Source organism: Oncorhynchus keta, chromosome 14, assembly GCF_023373465.1.
Source record: "Oncorhynchus keta strain PuntledgeMale-10-30-2019 chromosome 14, Oket_V2, whole genome shotgun sequence".
Lineage (NCBI taxonomy): Eukaryota > Metazoa > Chordata > Actinopteri > Salmoniformes > Salmonidae > Oncorhynchus > Oncorhynchus keta.
The window spans coordinates 29,770,349-29,794,915 of record NC_068434.1 but is presented as its reverse complement, the minus strand read 5'-3'; the positions used below and the strand labels follow the sequence as shown (position 1 = coordinate 29,794,915).

General features: G+C 41.2%; 1 protein-coding gene across 4 annotated transcripts; it reads right to left on the bottom strand.

Annotated features, from left to right (window-relative positions):
• Positions 1 to 454: 454 nt before the first annotated feature.
• LOC118393169 (beta-centractin-like) lies at positions 455 to 21,036 on the bottom strand. Of its 4 annotated transcripts, XM_035785557.2 has the most exons (12): positions 20,868 to 21,016; positions 19,943 to 20,092; positions 18,183 to 18,247; positions 16,912 to 16,987; positions 16,604 to 16,729; positions 16,239 to 16,363; positions 15,804 to 16,020; positions 1,825 to 1,917; positions 1,523 to 1,697; positions 1,336 to 1,397; positions 1,154 to 1,194; positions 455 to 1,066 (listed from the first exon to the last, which is right to left on the bottom strand). In XM_035785557.2, the coding sequence occupies exons 4-12, from the start codon at positions 16,957 to 16,959 to the stop codon at positions 964 to 966; spliced, it is 990 nt and encodes a 329-aa protein (XP_035641450.1). In that variant the 5' UTR covers positions 16,960 to 16,987; positions 18,183 to 18,247; positions 19,943 to 20,092; positions 20,868 to 21,016; the 3' UTR covers positions 455 to 963. The 4 variants fall into 4 exon arrangements, with proteins under 4 accessions (XP_035641450.1, XP_035641449.1, XP_035641451.1 ...); XM_035785556.1 differs by lacking the exon at positions 19,943 to 20,092 and having other exon boundaries at positions 20,868 to 21,036; XM_035785558.2 differs by lacking the exon at positions 18,183 to 18,247.
• Between the last annotated feature and the right edge of the window lie 3,531 nt (positions 21,037 to 24,567).

Genomic DNA, 24,567 nt, shown 5'->3' with positions numbered 1-24,567 from the left:
CAGAATATTCTCCATCAGCACAACACTGAAAGTGCTTTTAACTCATGTGGTCCACTCAAGATTTAATGTTTAATTCCCTAACAACATTGATTAAACATTGATTAAATGGCACCAGGTGATAAACCAATCAAATATTTTCAATACAATTTACATCAACTTGGGTTTGACAGCGGAGTCAATCACCACCTTCCGGAGACACCTGAAACCCCACCTCTTTAAGGAATACCTAGGATAGGATAAAGTAATCCTTCTCACCCCCCTTAAAAGATTTAGATGCACTATTGTAAAGTGGCTGTTCCACTGGATGTCATAAGGTGAATGCACCAATTTGTAAGTCGCTCTGGATAAGAGCGTCTGCTAAATGACTTAAATGTAATGTAATGTAAATGTAAATGTTTGAAACTTGAAAAGACACTGATGGACAGTTGAAAGACACTGATGGATATTCAGACAGTGGGAAATAAAGAAATAACTTTATAACAAGTAGTTCTTAAGGTGTCTTTGCACACTATGTTTAATGTGCCACAGTAACAAAACCCAAAAGGTAAAAACACATCTCTTAATTGAATCTATACATCAAAGTAAAGCAGAACGTTCCCCTTCATTGCCATTTAAGTTAAGAATTTTATGATCCATTTCATATGGGGCATAACAAATCGTAGAATAAATACAGAATTTGCTTAAACCTTAAAAATAAGGAAAGTCCACAATATCAAGAGATGCAACATAAAGCCTTGTCATTGGGACAGGTTCTGGGTCTGTCTGGTAATGGCTGCCCAACACTTTGCCAGTCCTGGCCAGTGTCCCCGTCATTTGGCGTGTGGAGGGGAGTCTGTAGAAGGCATGCCATAGGGAGCCATGAACTCTCCTTATCATAGGGGTAATGGGGAAGGGGGTGTAGTTGAGTAGTTGGTGGACTTGAACCAGAGGTTTTTGGGCATAATAGGAGCACCGCCCACCTCTTCAGAAGGTCTTCCGATGGATGGCACGTGCTCGGTCTTCCTCATACTCCTTCTTTGACACCCACATCTTCTTGAAGGTGTCCAGTGACGCAAGGATGGAGCCCCTTCAAGCATGCAACAAGAGAGGATCATAACTCTGGAAACAGAGACTAATCTGTTTAGTCTGTGGCTGATCACATGATGTTACTTACCCTATCCACGTGGAGTAGAGTCGTTCTTGGGGTGCAGAGATCTAACAAAGAGTAACACGGGGAAATAAATGGACTGTGACACAGCACAACTAGTTCAGAAATGGATGATAATTGTTGAACCAACATTAAGCATTTAATACATTGAAATTGCTGCGAGTCCCCAAGGTTAGGGCAGCAAATACCTTTATTTTCACATCTTTGGGTGCCAACTTTTTCACTTCACTTAACAATCGATCACCAAAACCTTAGGGAAAGAAAACATGTAAAACAAGATGAAGACAATTAGCCAATGCTTAAGGAGTGGAGTGAAACATTTGTTGTTTGCCAGTCCTCAATATGTAATTGGTGGGAAAGAATTCTAATGAATACCTTTGAGGAGAGTGGAGCCCCCAGAGAGGACAATGTTGGAAAAGAGTGTACGTCGCAGGTCCATGTCTGACTTCTGAATGGCAAAAGCCAGAACCTCGTGGATTCCTTCACTCTCGTCCCCTATCAGGTCTGGACGGAAGAGAAGCTCTGGAGCTCGGAATCGAGCAGGGCCAATCTACACAGGGTATAACAAGCTGTCAATACTTTGGTATAAATACAAAAGTTTACGTGCCATGTCAAAATAGCAATATTGAACAACTTTCAGAACAATACATGTTGCGAATGCATCTAAAATGACTCACATCCAATGTGCTGCCATCAGGAAGAGTGTACTGTGCCTTCTCCGTCTCCAAGGTTTCATCTTTCTGTGGGTTCAGAGATAGGTAGCATGCTCTCTGCAGAGGTAAACAAGATAAAAGTGACAGATGTCAAGGACAAAGGTTGAATCAAAAATCTAAATAACAGGACTGACAGAGTGTCTAGTGAAGATTGTAGGGGTTGTCAAACAAGTTAATCAGAATTTTTGAATTTGGCCCTAATGGAAGATTTCTTCTAGAGGTCGACCGGTTAATTAATTGACATGGCCGATTTCAAGTTTTCATAACAATCGGTAATCAGCTTTTTTGGACCTGATTACATTGCAATCCACGAGGAAACTGCGTGGCAAGCTGACCACATGTTATGCGAGTGCAGTGTCAAAAGGACCTTGTGGCTGCAAGGAGACAAGGTAAGTTGCTAGCTAGCATTAAACTTATAAAAAACAAATCTTCACAAAATCACTAGTTAACTACACATGGTTGATGATATTACTAGGTTAACTAGCTTGTTCTCTTGCGTTCAGCGCAAGCAGAGTCAGGGTATATGCAACAGTTTGGGCCGCCTGGCTCGTTGCGAAATGTGAACTAATTTGCCAGAATTTTACATAATTATGACATAACATTGAAGGTTGTGCAATGTAACAGCACTATTTAGACTTAGGGTTGTCACCCGTTCGATAAAAAAGGAACGGCTCTGTATTTCACTGAAAGAATAAACGTTTTGTTTTCGAAATGATAGTTTCCGGACTTGACCATATTAATGGCTCATATTTCTGTGTCTATATTATAATTAAGTCTATGATTTGATATAGCAGTCTGACTGAGCGGTGGTAGGCAGCAGCAGGCTCGTAAGTATTAATTCAAACAGCACTTTATTGACTTTGCCAGCAGCTCTTAGCAATGCTTGAGGCACATCGCTGTTTATGACTTCAAGCCTATCAACTCCAGAGATTAGGCTGGCAATACTAAAGTGCCTATAAGACCATCCAATAGTCAAAGGAATATGAAATACAAATGGTAGACAGAAATAGTTGACGTGTCATAATTCCTATAACTACAACCTAAAACGTCTTAACCTCTTACCCCCCTACTTTTTTCAATTTCCGCCTGAAGACATACCCAAATCTAACTGCCTGTGGCGCAGGCCCAGGACCAAGGATATGCATATTCTTGGTTTCATTTGAAAGAAAACACTCTGAAGTTTGTGTAAATGTGAATTGAATGTAGGAGAATAACACAATAGATCTGGTTTAGATAATACAATGAAAAAAACACATGTTTTTGTCTTCTCAAAATGAACAAGACAAAACAAACATTCAGATAGGATGATGGGAACCATTTCAGTGAAAAACATAAGAGGGCAACAGTACTTGTGCAACGTTTCAGAATGATAACTTCCAAAATGAGTGTGCTACATGACATTTATCATGAAGTCACCCAGGTGTCCCACACAAGTAGCCCAAATGTATCCAAGTGGCCAAATTGGTGAAGTTATACATTTTGAATGGAATAACTACACACAAAATACCAAAATGGTATTTTAACACCCCCCCCCCCCTGATGCCAGGTGCCATAGCAGTCTATTTCTGCTATAAAGCAGAGGGTCACCAAGCATGTGGTGCAGGTGATGGGGGACTTATTTTTGCAAAGAACACAGCGACGCCTCCATGCTGTGCCCTTTAGACCCTGAGGCACATCCATGCCTGCAGAAATACATTTGGGCAGATGAACACCACTTGTGGCAGGAGCTGGATGAACCAGCTTCAGTGGGGGATGGACACCTTGGCACTGGGGGCTCCCATTCGGAGTCAGTGTTACTGTGAGAGAAAATTTTCAGTTAGAATAGTTTCACATATGAGCCCTGTATCAACAGGTATAATAAACACACATTATATATAGTACAGGGAACATAAGGTTGAATGTATTATTATAGACCTGCTAGATCTACTGTCTCATTTATATTATGACAGACCAGCTAGATCTGTCTTTATTATATTACAACAGACCAGCTGTATCTACTGTCTCCATTTCACTTTGGCCATTGTTGTGGGCCTGCCCTCCCCTCAACAGCCTCAAATAGGCTATTTCATGTCACAAATAATATTTTCTATTATTAATCCAAAACGATGTCCTTTCTGTTAAAAAAATATTCCTCCATTTGGGAATCGCTAAATGAATCGTCCTCCAACAATCTGTCTCACTTACCCGATCAATTTCTTCTAAAATTGTGTGTACATCTGTAGATCTAGACTTCGATTTAGCTTTCCCTGACTTAGTCGCCATACTGATTGATATATAAACAGCTGAAGATGCGCTTTACCAAAACAACATTGTACGTAACATGTGGCTCCTTCCGGTATGAATCTTCAATGGCGAATGAACCTCCTTACGCCGGAGTTTACTACATGGGTTGGTCTTCCAACACATAAACATGACATATTTCTGTTTACCTCAGCTCATTGGCTATCTACCCAGCTAGATTTCAAGACGATCAGTGGTCATTGTTGATTGCAATGAAACCAAACATGACTGGAAAAGTCACGTTTAGTGTGTGTATTTACATCGAATGTGTCGTCGAAAATGGAATGAGACGGAATTCACGACAAGCGGTTCACAAAATGTTTCGTGTTGGGCTATAAAAATGGATTTTATCAAACAAAAGACCATTCATTGTGTAACAATGAGCATTGGGATTGCAAACAGAGGAAGATCGTCAAAGATAAACAATTAATTTTATTGCAATTTGTGATGTTACGCCTGTGCTGGTTGAAATAGCTTTTTTTTTAATGGGGCTTTGTTCTCAGATAATCGCATTAAATCCTTTCGCAGTAAATCCTTTTTTAAATCTGACAACGCAGTTGGATTAGCAAGATTCTAGGCTTTCGACCCATGTGAGACACTTGTATTTTCATGAATGTTTAATATGACTATTTATGTAGCGATCACCGTATGTGATCAGCTTTCATATGTTCACATGTTCTGAGCCAGGAACTTAAAATGTTAGCTTTTTTTACATGGCACATACTGCACTTTTACTTTCTTCTCCAACACTGTGTTTTTGCATTATTTAAACCAAATTTAACATGTTTCAATATTTATTTGAGAATAAATAGATTGTGTATTATATTAAGTTAAAATAATAATAATAATATTAAGTTAAATTAATAAGAGACACCCACACACATATATACATGTAACCGATGTGAAATGGCTAGCTAGTTAGCGGTGGGACCTGAAGACCTGAAGTAGTTGTTGCCCTTGCTCTGCGTGTGGCGCGATGGGTAATGATGCTTCGGGGGTGGCTGTTGTTGATGTGTGCAGAGGGTCCCTGGTTCGAGCTCGGGTCGGGGCGAGGGGACGGACGAAAGTTATACTGTTACATTGATGCCGTGATGCGGATCACTGGTTGCTGCGCAAAAGGGGGGTGAGTGTAACCGATGTGAAATAGTTAGCTGTTACGGATACAGGTATCCTGTGTGTGTGTGTATGTATCCTGTGTTCTCTCCTTCTCCCCTCACAGGTGAAAATCATCACTCCCCAATCAGTCACCAATCCAATCATCAGTCAGAAGACACACCTCCTCCTGTTTCCTACCCTATCACAGTTCCTTTCCCTTGGTTTAAAAACCCTGTCAGTTGTTTGCTCTAGAGCTCAATCTCTCTGTAAATGCCATGTCTGTTGGTCTCTGTGTTTCACTCGCTCATTGTGTATTAACCTCTCGTTTGTTTGAGCACCTCCATAGCACTTTGTCGTCACCTGTGAGTATTGTTATGGTGTTTGTGTTTGATTTCTGGTGGGAAAAGGGGAAACCAAGACAAGTCGCCCATGGGCATACACTACCCGTAGGTAGACTTTGTTAAATACACTAGTTAGAACTGGGCAGACCACCCCCTGTATTTTTGGTTAGTTAGCTGTTGTTAAAGTAGGCTAGTCTAGCTTAGGTATTTTTTAAATACTTATTGTTTCTTTCCTTGGGTCCAGCCCCTTTTCCTGCTTCTCCCCCCATTACTGTGTGTTTACAAATAAACCTTGAGTTTGACGGTAGATTTCAGTTATCGTAGTTATTTCGTTCTCACTTTTACTTTGGCACTATTATAAATTGCATGAGTTATGTTACGGGTCTCATTACCATCCCCCCGAGACTGTCGGGCCAAAAGGGATTCGTAACATTAGCGGTGGTGCGCGCTAATAGTGTTCCAATCGGTCACTCGCTCTGAGACCTGAAGAAGTTGTTCCCCTTGCTCTGCAAGGGCCACTGCTTTTGTGGAGCGATGGGTAACGATGCTTCGTGGGTGTCAGTTGTTGATGTGTGCAGAGTGCCAGCAGCACTCATGCAACGACACAGACCATGACACTCCCACCACCAATCATGACTGTAGGCAAGACACAATTGTCTGTACTCCTCACCTGGTTGCCGGCACACACACACTTGACACCATCTGAACCAAATAAGTTTAATCTTGGTCTCATCAGACCACAGGACATGGTTCCAGTAATCCATGTCCTTAGTCTGCTTGTCTTCAGCAAACTGTTTGCGGACTTTCTTGTGCATCATCTTTAGAAGAGGCTTCCTTCTGGGACGACGGCCATGCAGACCAATTTGATGCAGTGTACGGCATATGCTCTGAGCACTGTCAGGCTGACCCCCCCCACCCAGCATTTCAAGGTCCTGGAGTGGCCTAGCCAGTCTCCAGATCTCAACCCCATAGAAAATCTTTGGAGGGAGTTGAAAGTCCGTGTTGCCCAGTAACAGCCCCAAAACATCACTGCTCTAGAGGAGATCTGCATGGAGGAATGGGCCAAAATACCAGCAAGTGTGTGAAAACCTTGTGAAGACTTAGAGAACGTTTGACCTCCGTCATTGCCAACAAAGGGTATAACACAAAGTAGAGAAACTTTTATTGACCAAATACTTATTTTCCACCATAATTTGCAAATTCATTCATTAAAAATCCTACGGTGTGATTTTCTGGATTTTTCTTCTCTTTTATCTGTCATAGTTGAAGTGTACCTATGATAAATTACAGGCCTCTCATCTTTTTAAGTGGGAGAACTTGCACAATTGGTGGCTGACTAAATACTTTTTTGCCCCACTGTACATACACACACGCTACCAATTAACTGATTTAAGATGACTGTTTTGTATTGAATATCTACAGTAGCCACAACAGCACTCTAGAGTAGCACTATCGTGTAGCCAAAGGACAGCTAGCTTCCATCCTCATCTGGGTACATGGACTTCAATACAAAACACAGGAGGCTCATGGTTCTCACCACCTTCCACAGACTTCCACAGTAATATTGACAATTTCCGGAAGAACGTCCTCCAACCTATCAGAGCTCTTGCAGTATGAACTGACATGTCCACCCAATGAAAGTACTGAGAACATAAGCTGCAGCTAGCTAGCACTGCAGAACATAAAATGTGGTGAGGAGTTGACTCAGAGAGATAGATAATAGCTGAACAGTTTTGAACAAATTAATTTATAAAAAAATAAAGCAAAAGAGAACTGTTTCATATTTTTTCCCCACTTACTTAGCTAGCTTGCTGGTTTTCCCTACTAAAACACCCGTCTCAAAAAGAGTGATGCAAACTAAACAAAATCAAGATAAATATACCTGGATTTCTCCAATAGTAACTTGTTTGCAAATGTTGGACTTATCATTACACCCTAGATCAGCTAGATGCAGGCAAAAGTGTAGAAGGCAGTATTGAATGTGTCACTGTCCATGTGTCACCTCATTTCTCTCGACCTGTGTGCAATTAAGTTGTAAACTTTAATTCATAGGCTAGGTTGTAGAAACTCTCATGATGGGTATAGGAAAAATTACAGTATCATGTAGTAGACTAAACCTATAAATGTTCAATTGAACGGGGTAAATTGAATATGAATGACAATCATCCAATATGCTGTAATAGAAATAAGGCCATGGTTACGAGAAAAAATAATAATATCGTCCTCATCTGAAACTGCACCAACCGCCTCACACACACACCTTTAAGTACTGTTAACTTCAGGTATTCTCAATCAAATAAAATCAAGTTTATTGGTCACATACACAGATATGCAGATGTTATGACAGGTACAGCGAAATACTTTTGTTTCTAGCTCAAAGTGCAGTAATTGTTTTGTACCAAGCAATACAAAACAATCAAAAATATAAATAAATGATAAAATAGAGTGAGGAATATAAATATACACAGAACAAAAATATAAGTGGAACATGGAAAGTGTTGGTCCCATGTTTCATGATCTGAAACAAAAGAGACCAGAAATTTTCAACACACAAAAAGCTTGTTTCTCTAAAATATTGTGCACAAATATGTTAACTTCTCTGTTAGTGATTATTTCTCTTTTGCCAAGACAATCCATCCACCTGACAGGTGTGGCATATCAACAAGCTGAGTAAACAGCATGATCATTACAAAGGAGCACCTTGTGCATTCTTCCGAAGGCATTGAGGAGCACACCACATCAATAAGTGCATCGATGACATCGTCCCCACAGTGACCATACCCCAACCAGAAACCATGGATCACAGGCAACATCTGCACTGAGCTAAAGGGTAGAGCTGCCACTTTCAAGGAGCGGGACTCTAACCCGGACGTTTATAAGAAATCCCACTATGCCCTCTGACGAACCATCAAAACAGGCAAACCGTCAATGTCATGACGTTGGCCTGGGGGTAGGTTTATGACAGTCATAAATACCTCTTCCCCCCCTTTTTCCTCTCTACCCTACTGATGTGACATTTGAAAACCCCTTGGCTTTCAGAATAGAGATTACGGGAACATCAGAAGGGGGGGGGGAATTAACTATATTCTGGTAATCCGACCAATTGAACATATGTGGTGGTACTTAATGAATATGATGTCAGTTCGGTTGTCATCTGAGACATTCTCATCGATGATAGGATGACAAACTCTACAGTGGAAAGTCTACACAGAGTTATCGGATTCACATGGAATTGTTCAATTTAAATGTTTGAATATAAAATGATTGGTGAAGAGATTAAATGTAATTTTAGCTTCCAAATGAGAGATTTGGGTTTTCATAAGGTTAGGGCTCTGCTCAATCAGTGGCCTGCTCCTGTGAAGAGACATGGGTTATAAAACTTTTCAGACACACCCTTCTCGCTCCACTATATAAAGCCTTGACGAAAACATAACCTCCTGTTCCATGTATGTGAGGTCTGCAGCCTCTGCGTTAAAAGGACTAACATGTCAACTACAGAACTAAGCCAACCTCAGAGTGAGCTTTGGTTGCGAATGGTATGAACTTTGAACTCTTATTCACTGCAGAAGTGATACCTCCTAGCCGTTGAGTTCGTAACAGCAGCTGCAAACGCGGGCTAGGAAAGAACAGACACAGTATCCCGATCAACCACACAACAACGTTACTACAACGTATCCAATTGACCACCATTCTTCAAAGGACAAAGGACTCGGTTTGGCAACATGGCCTTCCATCTACCACCAACCTACCAAAGCGCAGCTCAGAGGAAATATTTATTGCATTTTCCTTTTCCAAATGGGCGGTCATTTAGAATGCATAAGATACTGTATTTACGATAGCACAGCTTCTCCCTTTGTCCCACAGCTTCTCCCTTTGTCCCTCAGTCTTCCAGCCCATTTTCTTTTGTGTAACCAGCTGTAATATCTGTTCCGCCCGCTAGGGACGTTTTCCTTTATGACGTAATTTGTAATCAAGGTATAATTCATTCTGTGTATATGTAATTGAGTGATTAGTTAGGTATTTAGTAAATAAATAATTAAACCCAATTTTGTATTGCTGATTTCAACTTGTTAGCCAGAGTTCGTGAAGACAACCAAGAATTTACAACTTTCAGATGAGACCGAATTAAGGTGACGATTAATATCGACTGCTATTGATGTAAAATATTACTAGGTCTTTAAGAGTTTATTCGGAAGATAACAGCTTTATAAATATTATTTTGTGGTGCCCCGACTCTCTAGTTAATTACATTTACATGATTAGCTCAATAAGGTAATATTAATTACGGAGAAAGGATTTTATAGAATAGCATGTCATATCACTTAATCCGGCATAGCCAAAGACACGACAACAGGACTAAGATTGAATCGTACTACACCGGCTCAGACGCAGGTCGGATGTGGCAGGGCTTGCAAACTATTACAGACTACAAAAGGAAACCATAGCCGTGAGCTGCCCAGTGACACGAGCCAACCAGACGAGCTAAATAATTTCAACTCTCACTTCGAAGCAAGTAACACTGAACCAAATCAAATCAAATTTTATTTGTCACATACACATGGTTAGCAGATGTTAATGCGAGTGTAGCGAAATGCTTGTGCTTCTAGTTCCGACAATGCAGTAATAACCAACAAGTAATCTAACTAACAATTCCAAAACTACTGTCTTATACACAGTGTAAGGGGATAAAGAATATGTACATAAGGATATATGAATGAGTGATGGTACAGAGCAGCATAGGCAAGATACAGTAGATGGTGTCGAGTACAGTATATACATATGAGATGGGTATGTAAACAAAGTGGCATAGTTAAAGTGGCTAGTGATACATGTATTACATAAGGATGCAGTCGATGATAGAGTACAGTATATACGTACGTATGCATATATGAATAATGTAGGGTATATAAGGTAGCATTGTTTAAAGTGGCTAGTGATATATTTACATCATTTCCCAACCACGCATGCGAGCACCAGATGTTCCGGACGACAGTGTGATCACGCTCTCCGTAGCCAACGTGAGTAAGACCTTTAAAACAGGTCGACATCCACAAGACCACATGGTCAGACGGATTACCAGGATGTGTACTCAGAGCATGCACAGACCAACTGGCTAGTGTCTTCACTGACATTTTCAACCTCTCCCTATCCGAGTCTGTGACACCAAAATGTTTAAAGCAGACCACCATAGTCTCTGTGCCCAAGAACACTACGGTAACCTGCCTAAATGACTACCGACCCGTAGCACTCGTGTCTGTAGCCATGAAGTGCTTTGAAAGACTTGTCATGGCTCACAACACCATTATCCCAGTAACGCTAGACCCTCTCCAATTTGCATACCACCACAACAGATCCTGAGATGACGCAATCTCTATTGCACTCCACACCTGGACAAAAGGAACACCTACATGAGAATGCTATTCATTGACTACAGCTTAGCGTTCAACACCATAGTGCCCTCAAAGCTCATCACTAACCTAGGGACCCTGGGACTAAGCATCTCCCTCTGCAACTGGATCCTGGAATTCCTGACAGGTCGCACCCAGGTGGTAAGGGTAGGTAACAACACATACGCACACTGATCCTCGACACAGGGGCCCCTCAGGGGTGCTCAGTTCCCTCCGGTACGCTCTGTTCACCTATAACTGCCTGGCCAAGCACAACTCCAACACCATCATTAAGTTTGCCGATGACAACAGTGGTAGGCCTGATCACCGATAACGACGAGACAGCCTATAGGGGGGAAGTCAGAGACCTGGCAGTGTGGTGTCAGGAAAACAACCTCTCCCTCAACGTGATCAAGGCAAAGGAGATGATCGTGGACTACAGGAAAAGGAGGGCCGAGCACACCCTCATTCTCATCGACGGGGCCTTTGTCGAACAGGTTGAGAGCTTCAAGATCATTGTAGTCCACATCACCAATGAACTAGCATGGTCCAAACATACCAAGACAGTCATGAAGAGGGTACGACAAAACCTATTTCCCATCAGGAGATTTGGCATGGGTCCTCAGATCCTCAAAAAGTTTTACAGCTGCACCATTGAGAGCATCCTGAATGGTTGCATCACTGTCTGGTATGGTAACTGCTCGGCCTCCGACCACAAGGCACTACAGAGGGTAGTGCGTACGTCCTTGTACATCACTGGGGCCAAGCTTCCTGCCATCCAGAACCTATATATCAGGTCTGCATCTGTCCTCATGCTCCTAGACCTTAGTGCTGCTTTTGATACCATCGATCACCACATTCTTTTGGAGAGATTGGAAACCCAAATTGGTCTACACGGACAAGTTCTGGCAAGGTTTAGATCGTATCTGTCGGAAAGATATCAATTTGTCTCTGTGAATTGCTTGTTCTCTGACAAATCAACTGTAAATTTCGGTGTTCCTCAAGGTTCCGTTTTAGGACCACGATTGTTTTCACTATATATTTTACCTCTTGGGGATGTCATTCGTAAACATAATGTTAACTTTCACTGCTATGCGGATGACACACAGCTGTACATTTCAATGAAACATGGTGAAGCCCCAAAATTGCCCTCGCTAGAAGCCGGTGTTTCAGACATAAGGAAGTGGATGGCTGCAAACTTTCTACTTTTAAACTCGGACAAAACAAGAGATGCTTGTTCTCGGTCCCAAAAAACAAAGAGATCTTCTGTTGAATCTGACAATTAATCTTAATGGTTGTACAGTCGTCTCAAATAAAACTGAAGGACTTCGGCGTTACTCTGGACCCTGATCTCTCATTTGACAAACATATCAAGACTGTTTCAAGGACAGCTTTTTTTTTTAATCTACGTAACAAAAATCCAAAACTTTGTCCAAAAATGTGGGGTTTTAGGCTGGATTTTCAGGACAGCACTTTGAGATATCAGCTGATGTACGAAGGGCTATATAAGTAAATTTGATTTGGTGTCAGAGGAAGGCCCCAAAAAAATGCCAAAGACTCTAACCACCCTAGTCATAGCCGATCCTTCTCTGCTACCGCACGACAAGCGGTACCGGAGCGTCAAGTCTAAATCCAAAAGGCTTAACAGCTTCTTCCGCCAAGCCATAAGACTCCTGAACAGTAAATCAAATGGCTACCCGGATTATTTGAATTGCCCCCCCCCCCCACACTTTTTACAGCTGCTACTCTGTTTAATATCTCTTTACCTCAACCTACATGTAGAGTACCAGTCAAAAGTTGGTATACACCTATGCATTCAAGGGTTTTTTCTTTATTTCCACTATTTTCTACATTGTAGAATAATAGTGAAGTCATCAAAACACAAAAAGAATCATGTAACCAAAAAAAAAGTGTTAAACATATAAAAATATATTTTAGATTTTAAAAAGTAGCCACCCTTTGCCTTGACAGCTTTGCACCCTCTTGGTATTCTCTCAACCAGCTTCACTTTGAATGCTTTTCCAACAGTCTTGAAGGAGTTTTAACATATGCTGAGCACTTGTTGGCTGCTTTTCCTTCACTCTGCGGTGCAACTCATCCCAAACCATCTCAATTGGGTTGAGGTCAGGTGATTTGAGGCCAGGTCATCTGATGCAGCACTCAATCACTCTCCTCCTTGCTCAAGTAGCCCTTACACAGCCTGGAGGTGTGTTGGGTCATTGTCCAGTGGAAAAACAAATGATAGTCTCACAAAGCCTGAAATAGATGGGATGGTGTATTGCTGGTGAATGCTGTGGTAGCTATGCTGGTTACGTGTGCCTTGAATTCTAAATAAATCACAGACAGTGTCACCAGCAAAGCACCCCCACACTATCACACATCCTCTTCCATGCTTCACGGTGGGAACCACACATCCAGAGATCATCCGTTCACCTACTCTGCATCTCACAAATACACGGCAGTTGGAGGCAAAAATCACACCTTTGGATTCAGACCAAAAGGACAGATTTCCACCGGTCTAATATCCATTGCTCATGTTTTTGCCCCAAGTAAGTCTCTTCTTATTGGTGTCCTTTAGTAGTAGTGGTTTCTTTGCAGAATTTCGACCATGATGGCCTGATTTACTCTGAACAGTTGATGTTGAGCTATGTCCGTTACTTGAACTTTGTGAAACATTTATTTGGCCTGCAATTTCTGAGGCTGGTAACTCTAATGAACTTATCCTCTGCAGCAGAGGTAACTCTGGGTCTTCCATTCATGTGGCGGTCCTCATGAGAGCCAGTTTCATCATAGCGCTTGATGGTTTTTGCGACTGTACTTGAAGAAACTTTCAAAGTTCTTGAAATGTTCCATATTGGCTCACCTTCATGTCTTAAAGTAATGATGGACAGTCATTTCTCTTTGCTTATTCGAGGTGTTCTTGCTATAATATGGACTTGGTCTTTTTACCAAATAGCTCCATCTTCTGTATACCACCCCTACCGTGTCACAACACAACTGATTGGCTCAAACACATTAAGGAAAGAAATTCCACTATTTAACTTTTAACAAGGCATACCTGTTAATTGAAATGCATTCCAGGTGACTACCTCATGAAGCTGGTTGAGAGAATGCCAAGAGTGTACAAAGCTGTCATCAAAGCAAAGGGTGGCTATTTGAAGAATCTCAAATATATTTTGATTTGTTTAACACTTTTTGGTTACTATATGATTGCATGTGTCATTTCATAGTTTTGATGTCTTCACTATTATTCTACAATGTAGAAAATAGCAAAAATAAAGAAAGACCCTGGAATGAGTAGGTGTACTACAACGTTTGACCGGTAGTGTATGTAGTATATATTATTTGCTCAGAAAACTTGAGGATCCAAATAAAACCACCCGAGGGCCAAATTCGGCCGGCAGTTAGGGAACCCTATTCTAGATTGTAGCGGGGTGAACAGGCTGTGGCTTAGGTGGTTAAGGTCCTTGATCTTCCTGTGACACCGGGAGCTGTAAATGTCCTGAAGGGCAGGCAGTGTGCCCCCAGTGATGAGTTGGGCTGACCTCACCACCCTCTGGAGAGCCCTGTGGTTGAGGACGGTGCAATTGCAGTACCAGGCCGTGATACAGCCCGACAGGATGCCCTCAATGGTGCAGCTGTAGAGGTTTGAGGGTCTTAAAGGTCAGGCCAAATTTCTTCAGCCTCCTGAGATTGAAAAGGTGCTGAACTCAAGGGACCATTCGAGGTTGTGTGCACACCAAGAAACTTTTAAGCTTTTGATCTTCTCCATTGCGGCCCAGTCAATGTGGAAGGGGACGTGCGCTCTCTGCTGTTTCCTGTCATCCACAATCAGCTCCTTCGTTTCATTGACGTTGAGGGAGAGGTTATTTCCTGGCACAACTCCACCACGGCTCTCACCTCCTCCCTGTAGGCTGTCTCGTCATTGTTGGTAATCAAGCCTACCACGGTTGTGTCGTTGAGTTGATCATTCAGTATGAGACGAGTGTGGCCACGCAGACATGGGTGAACAGGGAGAACAGGAGGGAGTGTGTCTGCCCCAGGTCCGTGTTTCATAGCGAGTCATACTACAAGACAGGTCGTGGGAGACAATGCTCGGAAATGGATTTTAAATATTGACAAGTGGCAGTTAGGATGTTGAGTGCGCATTGTCAACATGCTCATTTTGGCCAAAACACTTGAAGACTCAAGTGTTGACTATCGAACACAACAGCAAGTGGTTCTCGATAAAGGGGTTAAGGGCCAAGTGTTTGGTTTGAGATTCAGCCCTCTCACTCACACCACTCTTGCATATGCAGCCTACCTTTGAAGCATCTTTTTGAGTAGCATATTCCTCTTCAGTTCTTCCTGTGCCATCCACATATGTGCATTGGTCAAGTTATCAGGTTGCTAGCTAGCAAGGTAACATGACTAGCTAGCTAAACAATGTCTGTTTTCAAACCAAAAAAATAGCAGCTCAGGAGTAGTTTAAAACGGCCCATGATATGCACATGAATCTGGGGCAGAAAAAAAATAAAAATAGCTCCGGTAATATTGGGAGTAACTTTTACAAGATTTTGGTTAGAGGCATAGCAACATAAAGGCGCAAGCATCAACTGTACCTTCTTTGCTATAGACGTGTTTCCCCTTAAAAAGATTGGTGTGGAAACAGATGCACTTAACTTCTAGCGTGGTAAACGAAATGGACTCGCAATGAATGGAATAAAAAAAATGTACGCCGATAAACATGTCACGCGTTATTAAACACATCCACTTTGACAGCCCAGAAGATTGAAACTATTTGACTAGAATTGTCACATTTTACCCCATCAAAAACATAACACAATCTCCCCATCCATACCTCTTTGATAGTCCGCACAACCTCAAACTCAGCTGAAGTGTGGAAGTCATAGCCTTCCTTGCGCAGTAGCAGGCGTAGGTAGCGTGAGACATCCCGCCCAGCAATGTCCACCCGCATGATAGAGTGAGGGATGGCAAAGCCTTCATAGATGGGCACAGCATGGGTTACCCCATCACCAGCATCCAGCACCACTCCTGTTGTCCGCCCTGTGGCATATCTGCAATATCCAAAGAGATATTCAAAACTGTTCCACTGTTTATGCTAATGATTAATACATAATTTGAATTTCTCTACAGTTATTAATGCATTATACATGCCATATTAGCCTGGATTTTCAACCTCTGGAGAATTCATTTTGTAATGTTCTGGTATGTCCAACATTACCCTGGCAAACAAGAGGCAAGATAGCTAGCTACAGAGGACAGACAAACTTACAAGCTTAATACTGCCTGCATGGAGATGAAGAGCGCTGGTACATTGAAGGTCTCAAAGAACACCTCTGCTGCACGCTCACGGTTTTTACTTGGGTTTAAGGGGGCCTCTGTTAAAAGCACAGGATGCTAAAGAACATTAGGAGAGATGGAAAAGAAAGTCAATGCAGTTAAAGTTAAAAACAAAACCCCACATTCATATTCACCTTTCAAGAAACCCTGAGAGAAAAAAAACATCTAAAATCAGATGTTATTTGTTACGTACGCCAAATACAACAGGTGTAGACCATACAGTGAAATGCTTACTTACGTCTCATGATCTAATTAAAAGTACCCAGAATGTGTGTTACAGAAACCAGAGAAAAATACCTCTTCAGAGAAGGTCTGTAGTTGCTCCTTAGAGTACACATATTGCCAGATGCGCTCCATGTCATTCCAGTCCTTAACAATACCATGCTCCATAGGGTACCGCACAGACAGAAGTCCCCTGTGTTCCTACAACCACATGGAGATCAACAAGTGTTGGGAATAATGGCCATAACTATATTATTGTTTAAAAATACCGCTTCAGTGTCATAACGGTCTAAATATAAGCATACAACATGAAGCCCATTAGCCTATATTATGAGTTACACAATAGGGCCATGGGCATCGGTCTTAGAAAACACTGTACATACCTCTGCTTTTGGGCCAATGAAGAGATCTCCCTCCAGCGCACCTGCCATCACCCGAACATGCTTGGGACGACCCACACTAAAAGGTAAAGACATGGATTATATTACATACTTTAATTTAATCAAAGCATTTCAGTAAAATACATTACAGGGCCTTGAGAAAATATGAATACCCCTCGACTTATTCTCAAGTCTTGCCATAGATTTTCAATCAGATTTAATTCACTGTCTTCTTGGTAAGCAACTCCAGTGGGGATGTGGCCTTGTGTTTGAGATTATTGTGCTGCTGTATGGTGATTCATCTCCTAGTGTCTGGTGGAAAGCTGACCAGGTTTTCCTCTAGGATTTTGGCATTCCGTTTTTTTATCCTGAAAAACTCCCCAGTTAACGATTACAAGCATAACCATAATATGAGGCAGCCATCACTATGCTTGAAAATGTTCTATTGGATTTGCCCCAAACATAACACTGCCACATTCTTTGCAGTAAAACTTTAGTGCCTTGTTGCAAACAGGATGCATGTTTTTAATAATTTATATTCTGTACAGGCTTCCTTTCCTTCCAATTAGGTTAGTTTTGTGGAGTAACTACAATGTTGTTGAGCCATCTTCAGTTCTCCTACCACAGCTATGAAATTAACTGTTTTAAAAAGTCACCATTGGCCTCATGGTGAGATGTCTGGCAACTGAGTTGGGAAGGACGCCTGTATCTTTGTCGGTGACTGGGTGTATAACTTCACCATGCTCAAAGACATTCAACGTCTGTTTTATTTAAATTTTACCAATAGGTGGCCTTCTTTGCAAGGCACAGGGAAACCTCCCTGGTCTTTGCGGTTGAATCTGTGTTTGAAATTCACTACTCGAATGGGGGACATTAGATAATTGTATGTGTGGTACAGAGATGAGGTAGTCATTCAAAAATCATGTTAAACACTATTATTGCACACAGAGTCCATGCAACTTTGTGTATTATGGGACTTGTTAAAACAATTTTACCCCTGAACTTACTTAGGCTTGACATAACAAAGGGGTTGAATACTTGACTCAAGATATTTCAGCTTTCATTTTAAAATTAATTTGTAAAAGTGTCTAAAAACATAATTCCAATTTGAATTTATTGTAGGTAAGCCCAAAAGACAAAAAAAATCTACATTTAATCCATTTCAAATTCAGGCTGTAACAAAAAGTGGAAAAAGTCAGATGTGAATACTTTCTGAAGGCACTGTAGGTATTTAATATTATAGCGTTGAGATGGCTGAAGGTGTGTGATCTTACTAGTTTGGAAAGCAGTATTTGGGGATCTGGTCTCCTGCAAAACCAGCTTTAACAACACCAGAGCCCTGAAAGAGAAAGTAAGAAAATCCAAATGTGGCCCCTTGCAAGCTAGCTACATAAATTAACTATTTTATTATAGAGGCCGAGGGTGGCTCTGACACCATCTGTTCTTCTTGTTTGTATAGTGATGTCATGAGACAGTGCTGAGGGGGAAACACCAGCACGCAAGAATCCTATAAACTACTGTATCAGAAGTAAAAAATATAATTTCCCTTGTTGTTCATCACAATTATTGTACTCTAATGCTTGACTACAGTCAGTAACACAATGATGCACAAGTAAATTAAGCTTTATTTAATTTCCCAATGATGCTGATTTCAAGTAGCCTGAAGCGGAAACTGATCATCTAACCTAGAGGAGCTAATTATCCATCCTCATTCATGTCCTCTCTTTCATTGCTCACGCCTTAATTATAGCTGGCTAGATAGCTAGCTAGCTCACCCTGACAAGCAAGATAATAGCTAATGCTTTCCCTAGTTAGCATAGGGATGAGGATGGGTCGGGGATGCAACCGGGTCGGGGATGCAACCGTCCCGTCCGTTAGCTAACTGTTAGTTATAGGTTAGCTTGGTTACCACCCACATTCCCAACTGCTATAGTAGATTTTAGCTAGCGAGACTAAATTACTGACTGATGAGCAAAACTAGTCTGAGGCTTCAGCAAATATTTCTCACTCTGGCTTTAGCTAATTTACCTCATCTACACAGAACAAAAATATAAACGCAAACAATTGTTGGTCCCATGTTTCATGAGCTGAAATAAGACCCCAGAAATGTTCCATATGCACAAAATAATTTTGCTTACAATTGCAACAAATTTGTTTACATCCCTGTCAGTGAGATTTTCTAATTTGCCAAGATAATTCATCCACCTGACATGTGTGGCCTATCAAGAAGCTGATTAAACAGAATGATCATTGCATATGTAGGTGCACCTTATGCTGGGGACAATAAAAGGCCACTATAAAATGTAGAGTAGTCACACAACACAATGTTCCAAATGTTTCAAGGTTTGAGTGAGGATGCAATTGGCATGCTGACAGCAGGAATATCCACCAGAGCTGTTGCCAGATAATTTAACGTTAATTTCTTTACCACAAGCTTCCTCTAACGTAATTTTAGAGCATTTTTCAGTATGTCCAACCGGCCTCACAACCACGTAACCACACCAGCTTCTTAAACTGCGAGATCGTCTGAGACCAGCCACCCGGACAGCTGATGAAACTGTGGGTTTGCACAACCTAAGGGAAGCTCATCGTCCTCACAAGGGTCCTGTCCTGAATGCAGTTTGGCGTTGTGACTGACTTCGGTGGGCAAATGCTCACCTTCGACAGTCACTGGTATGCTGGAGAAGTGTGCGCTTCGCGGATTAATCGTGGTTTCAACTGTACCAGGCAGATGGCAGAGTGTATGGCATCGTGTGGGCGAGCGGTTTGCGGATGTCAACGTTGTGAACAGAGTGCCCCGTGGTGGCGTTGGGGTTATGGTATGGGCAGACATAAACTACGGACAATGAACACGATTGCATTTTCTCGACAGCAATATACCGTGACGAGATCCTGAGGCCCATTGTTGTGCCATTCATCTGCCGCCATTACCTCATGTTTCAGCCTGATAATGCTTGGCCCCATGTCGCAATGATCTGTACACAATTGCTGGAAGCTGAAAATGTCCCAGTTCTTCCATGGCCTGCATACTCACCAAACATGTCACCCATTGAGCAAGTTTGGCATGCTCTGGATCGATATGTACAACAGCTTGCTCCAGTTCCCGCCAATATCCAGAAACTTCATTCAACCATTGTAGAGGAGTGGGACAACATTCCACAGGCCACAATCAGCCTGATCAACTCTGCGAAGGAGATGTGTTGCTTAGGCAAACGGTGGTCACACCAGATACTGACAGGTATTCTAATCCACACCCCTATTTTTTTGTTTTGTTTAAGGCATCTGTGACTAACAGATGCAAATCTGTATTCCAAGTCATGTGAAATCCATAGATTAGGGTCTAATGAGTTTATTTCAATTGACTGATTTTCTTATATGAACTAACTCAGTAAAATCTTTGAAATTGTTGCATGTTACGTTTATATTTATGTAACTAGCAAATTAAATTGTTTGCTAAAGATGTAGGGTTAGGGTGGGGGTTAGGGTTATGGTAACCCTTACCGTGTTTTCCCCTACTAACACTGACTTTGCTGATACTAACGTTAGCTCGCAAGTTTGAGGTAAATGTAGCTACTGAGCTAAATTATAGTACTACAATAGCTATATGACTGAAATATGTGGTTGTCCCACCCATCCACTGAAACCCACCTGGCTAGCTTTAGTTATCTAATTAATGGACTAATTGTAGCGATGGCTACATCGTTCGGGATTAAGAGTACGGATAATATAACTAGCCATTTGATAAGAGCATCTGCTAAATGACTAAAATGTCAATGTAACGTTAGCTAGTGTACGTTAAACAGCTTGCTAGCAACCTAGTGTTAGCTAGCTAGTTAACGGGTATAAACAAGACAGCAACCACATTGAACCGCAGACTAACGTTAGCGAGTGATGCATTTATTTTTTACTAAGGTCAGCTACAAATTATGTTTGCGAGCTAGCTAACGTTAACCACTTACATTATCAATCACCACAGGCTGATTTGCTATTATATCGTAGGACTCCATAGTGATACAACGAGCTATCCACTCTTTATTGAATTCTGTTTTCCTAGCTAGAACGTAATATCGTCTGTTGGTGGAAAAACATGCAACGCTGAAGAAAGAACATGTACGTATAGAGCTTCTCAACTATAATAGCTAATCGACGTACAGTCGAAGACTACGTACAGCCCCATAAGCCAATCGCAAGCCATTGCAAGTGAAAAAACGTTGACGTTGACGCTACAAAGGAACGTACGGCCACAATGTTGAAAAACATTTTGGTCTGAGTAACTTCTTTTAGATAGACTGTGACCAGACGTTCTTATTATTATACACTTCAAAATATTAAAGGAAGGTCAGCTCTTTGTATATCATGTTACTATAATTTATGTTAATAGATTAGTTAGGCCGAACTCAAAATTTAAATGTGTTCAAACCATGCAATTACCAGTTATGACTGACACTAACATTTTTATTTTATCTGATATCTCCAAAAAAAAAACTGAAAAATCTGCAAAAACCTGTTTCGATTAGGCTACAGCACCACCAGATGGCACTGAAATAACGTGGAATGTGGGACTTTACAATTAGGATAGTGTCTTACCACAGTTACTGTAGAGTGCCATTCTTTCTTCAGACAACATAAGCAAGACTACAAATGGGATGTTTCACTTTTCTAACTTGCAGATGTATCATTCAGGCCACTATGTTGTCAAACAATATAAGCCTACTTTGAGAATTTAGTGGATAGTATTAAGACCTGTAAGAAACATTCGCTAAAACAGGCTATATTAAGAGTCTAAATGGCATTGGTTATGCTCTTTTAGTCTGACTGACAGATTCAATTTACTTTACATAAGTTATTATTTCTACTCTCCACATTTTGCACGGACCAATGCACTCGACCTGCTTTTCCTTTCAACCACTTCATGTAAAAAGTAATGAGATGGATCTAATTTTCAGCCACCAGAGCAGCTAGTACAGTAAGAGAGTATCTGTATCCTTTGGTGGGCACCCTATCACTAATGAGTTGTCTGCTAAACCAATCTCAAGACTTTCACACAGACAGAAATGTCCTTGTCTGAAACTTCTTTCTTCATGTTATGGTGTTTTAACACCATCTACAGTGGGAAAATGTAACCTCGTCTCGATGACACTACCAACAATGTGTAAATTAACCTTGGCCTAGAGATAATTGTATTCCCCCAGAACGCTTTGTAACAATTTGACTTACCAACCACAATTTGACTTACCACCCACCGTTAGAGGTGGCATGCCCCTAATGATTTATGAAAGGGTACCGGTGGCCAGATCAAACAACTTTCAATTAATCACTAGTAAAACATGCTATCTTCTAAATGTTTTATCCTACAAATTGATAACATTACAGGAGGACGGTCTTCTGCCCTCTGATACCTTTGTCAAGTCTTCAAGCTCAACAGAGAGATATGTGGAAGAACAGTAGAGGTATGGAGATCAGTGTCATCACTGGAGCCAGTTGATCTTAAAAGTGCAGCAGCTTGGACTGGCTTCTCTGTCAGAGAGTTTTTTTTTAAAATTTTACCTTTATTTAACCAGGCAAGTCAGTTAAGAACATATTCTTATTTTCAATGACGGCCTGGGAACAGTGGGTTAACTGCCTGTTCAGAGGCAGAACGACAGATTTGTACCTTGTCAGCTCGGGGGTTTGAACTCGTAACCTTCCGGTTACGAGTCCAATGAGAGAGGAGATAGACAGTGCTCTTCAGCAAAAAGGCAACCCACTGGAAGCCGTGTGGAAGCAATAAATAGGCAACCACAGCAGCATTTCAAGGTCTACCTCTCAGTCCTACTCTCATGATTAAAGAGGGAAAGGTCAGATGGAGAGGCCACAGATTAAATATAAAGGCAAACATTGACAATGCACTTTACCAATAAGATTAGATAATATTACGACAAAAGTTGTAATTCACCCGTTTATTTTATTTACTCCATTTGTGTATTATTTCTCATTATGGTGACTGAGACCTTTCTTTACCGTGTAGATAGAAACATTATCAGTATAAAAAAGTGTTTGTGTTGAAAGCACAGGTGGTACCCAGTGTTGTTACCAGCAGACATTCTAGAGTTGGAAACATCACCAATAGACAGCAGCACCACATAAATTAATCAGCAGGGTTGCAGGGCTTTTACATATATTTTTTAGGAACTCATGGGGGGGGAGCATTGTAAATTCATGCCTGGTTTACTCTGCATGGGAAACTGAGAAAATAGGAGTGTTGTATAGACCGAGAGTGGCGAGGTGCTAAGGCACAATGGTTGGCAATCAGGTTGTGATTTCTGTAATTTCATGTTCCAGTTTTATCCTGATCAGTTACAGGGGGGTAGGGATCCATACAAGGTACGTAAATGAAGACCAAGACCCGCACAGTCAAATGCCACCCATGTGGGGAAATGAGACTCATCAAGTGGCAGCTGCTTTCAACTGTCATTACCCCTAATACACAGCACAAAGAGACAACAATTTTGACTAAAATATGAGGTTTATTAAGATAGTGTTTACAAAGACACAGATGAGTCGTTCTGCTATAGCATAATCTTGAGATGAGTGTGATGATCTCTGAAAAATATTTCTGTGGCAAAGGTCATCTTACAAATGTCGTTGTGTTCCATTAGTCATAACAGATCTATTAGCCACACTTTTACCCAAGCAACTAAAGCTATCAGAGCAACCAGGGCATAAGGGCATCAGGAAATGCCTAATAAAAAATATGGCATCAGGACAATTCAAAAGCAACATGGAGGAACTGGTAAATATGGACTGAGCCAATATGTGAGTATGGCCCCAGGTGACTGTTTCAATGCAGGTACACGTTCTTGCATGTCTAATACCAGGGTTAGAATTCAAGAGGCAGAGCTGCTTTATATGACCTATTCAACTGCCAAGAACAAAAAAAGAATACACTACAAATCCCTCTATTTTTCTTCCACAGAAGTGAGGTTACACACAGGCCAATGTGACTTTGTTCTGTTACCACAAGAGGTATTGGTGGGAATTCATTAACATTTGAACCAATGGCATTTGACTGGGTGATCCCTGCTGTTTCAGACTAAGGATGGGTGGACTAGTGCAGACTTCCTACATCCCATTCCTCATGTGTTTAGGAATATGTTGTGTACCTGCTCCAATAAGGAAAAGGGACAGTGTGGTTTTGTTTAATCACTTTACTTGGGTTCAAAATACCCACATAACCCTATAATTTAACATACACACACTTGCCATAACTATTCTTGACAGTCCACAGAAAACATCATCAGCTGAGCAAACTGTTTACAGGGCAAATGCAGATTCGGCTTATTTGGAAGTACCTATATTGGCCCCAACAGGATAAGTGATAAGAAAAGTAAACCCATGAATTGATACAGATTTCTGTTTCTGGGAGAAAATATGTGACTTGAAAAAGTATGTCAAACTCAACCCTGTAATCATATCTCACTGAAGAACACAGAATGTGACCGCTTTCTCATCTGTGAATAATGAACAACTTATTAATTAGCTTTTTTACAGCATATGTTGTCTCATAAGTATTGTATAAGTGAGGGATTGATAGTGAGAGGAGTAGAATGCTTGAGAATCTGACATTTTTATTCTTGACTGTATTTGGTGAGTGAGTGACGGAGTGGAAACAGAATAGAA

What these genes read in the sequence shown, in the direction of transcription:
- LOC118393169 (XM_035785556.1), bottom strand. Translation starts at nt 20,915, where the DNA reads ATGGAGTCCTACGATATAATAGCAAATCAGCCTGTGGTGATTGATAAT. An exon ending in TCATTGGCCCAAAAGCAGAG is followed by an intron (nt 16,730 to 16,911) that starts GTATGTACAGTG and finishes ATGTGGTTGTAG; the next exon opens with GAACACAGGGGACTTCTGTC. An exon ending in ATGCAGGCAGTATTAAGCTT is followed by an intron (nt 16,021 to 16,238) that starts GTAAGTTTGTCT and finishes TGGATATTGCAG; the next exon opens with ATATGCCACAGGGCGGACAA.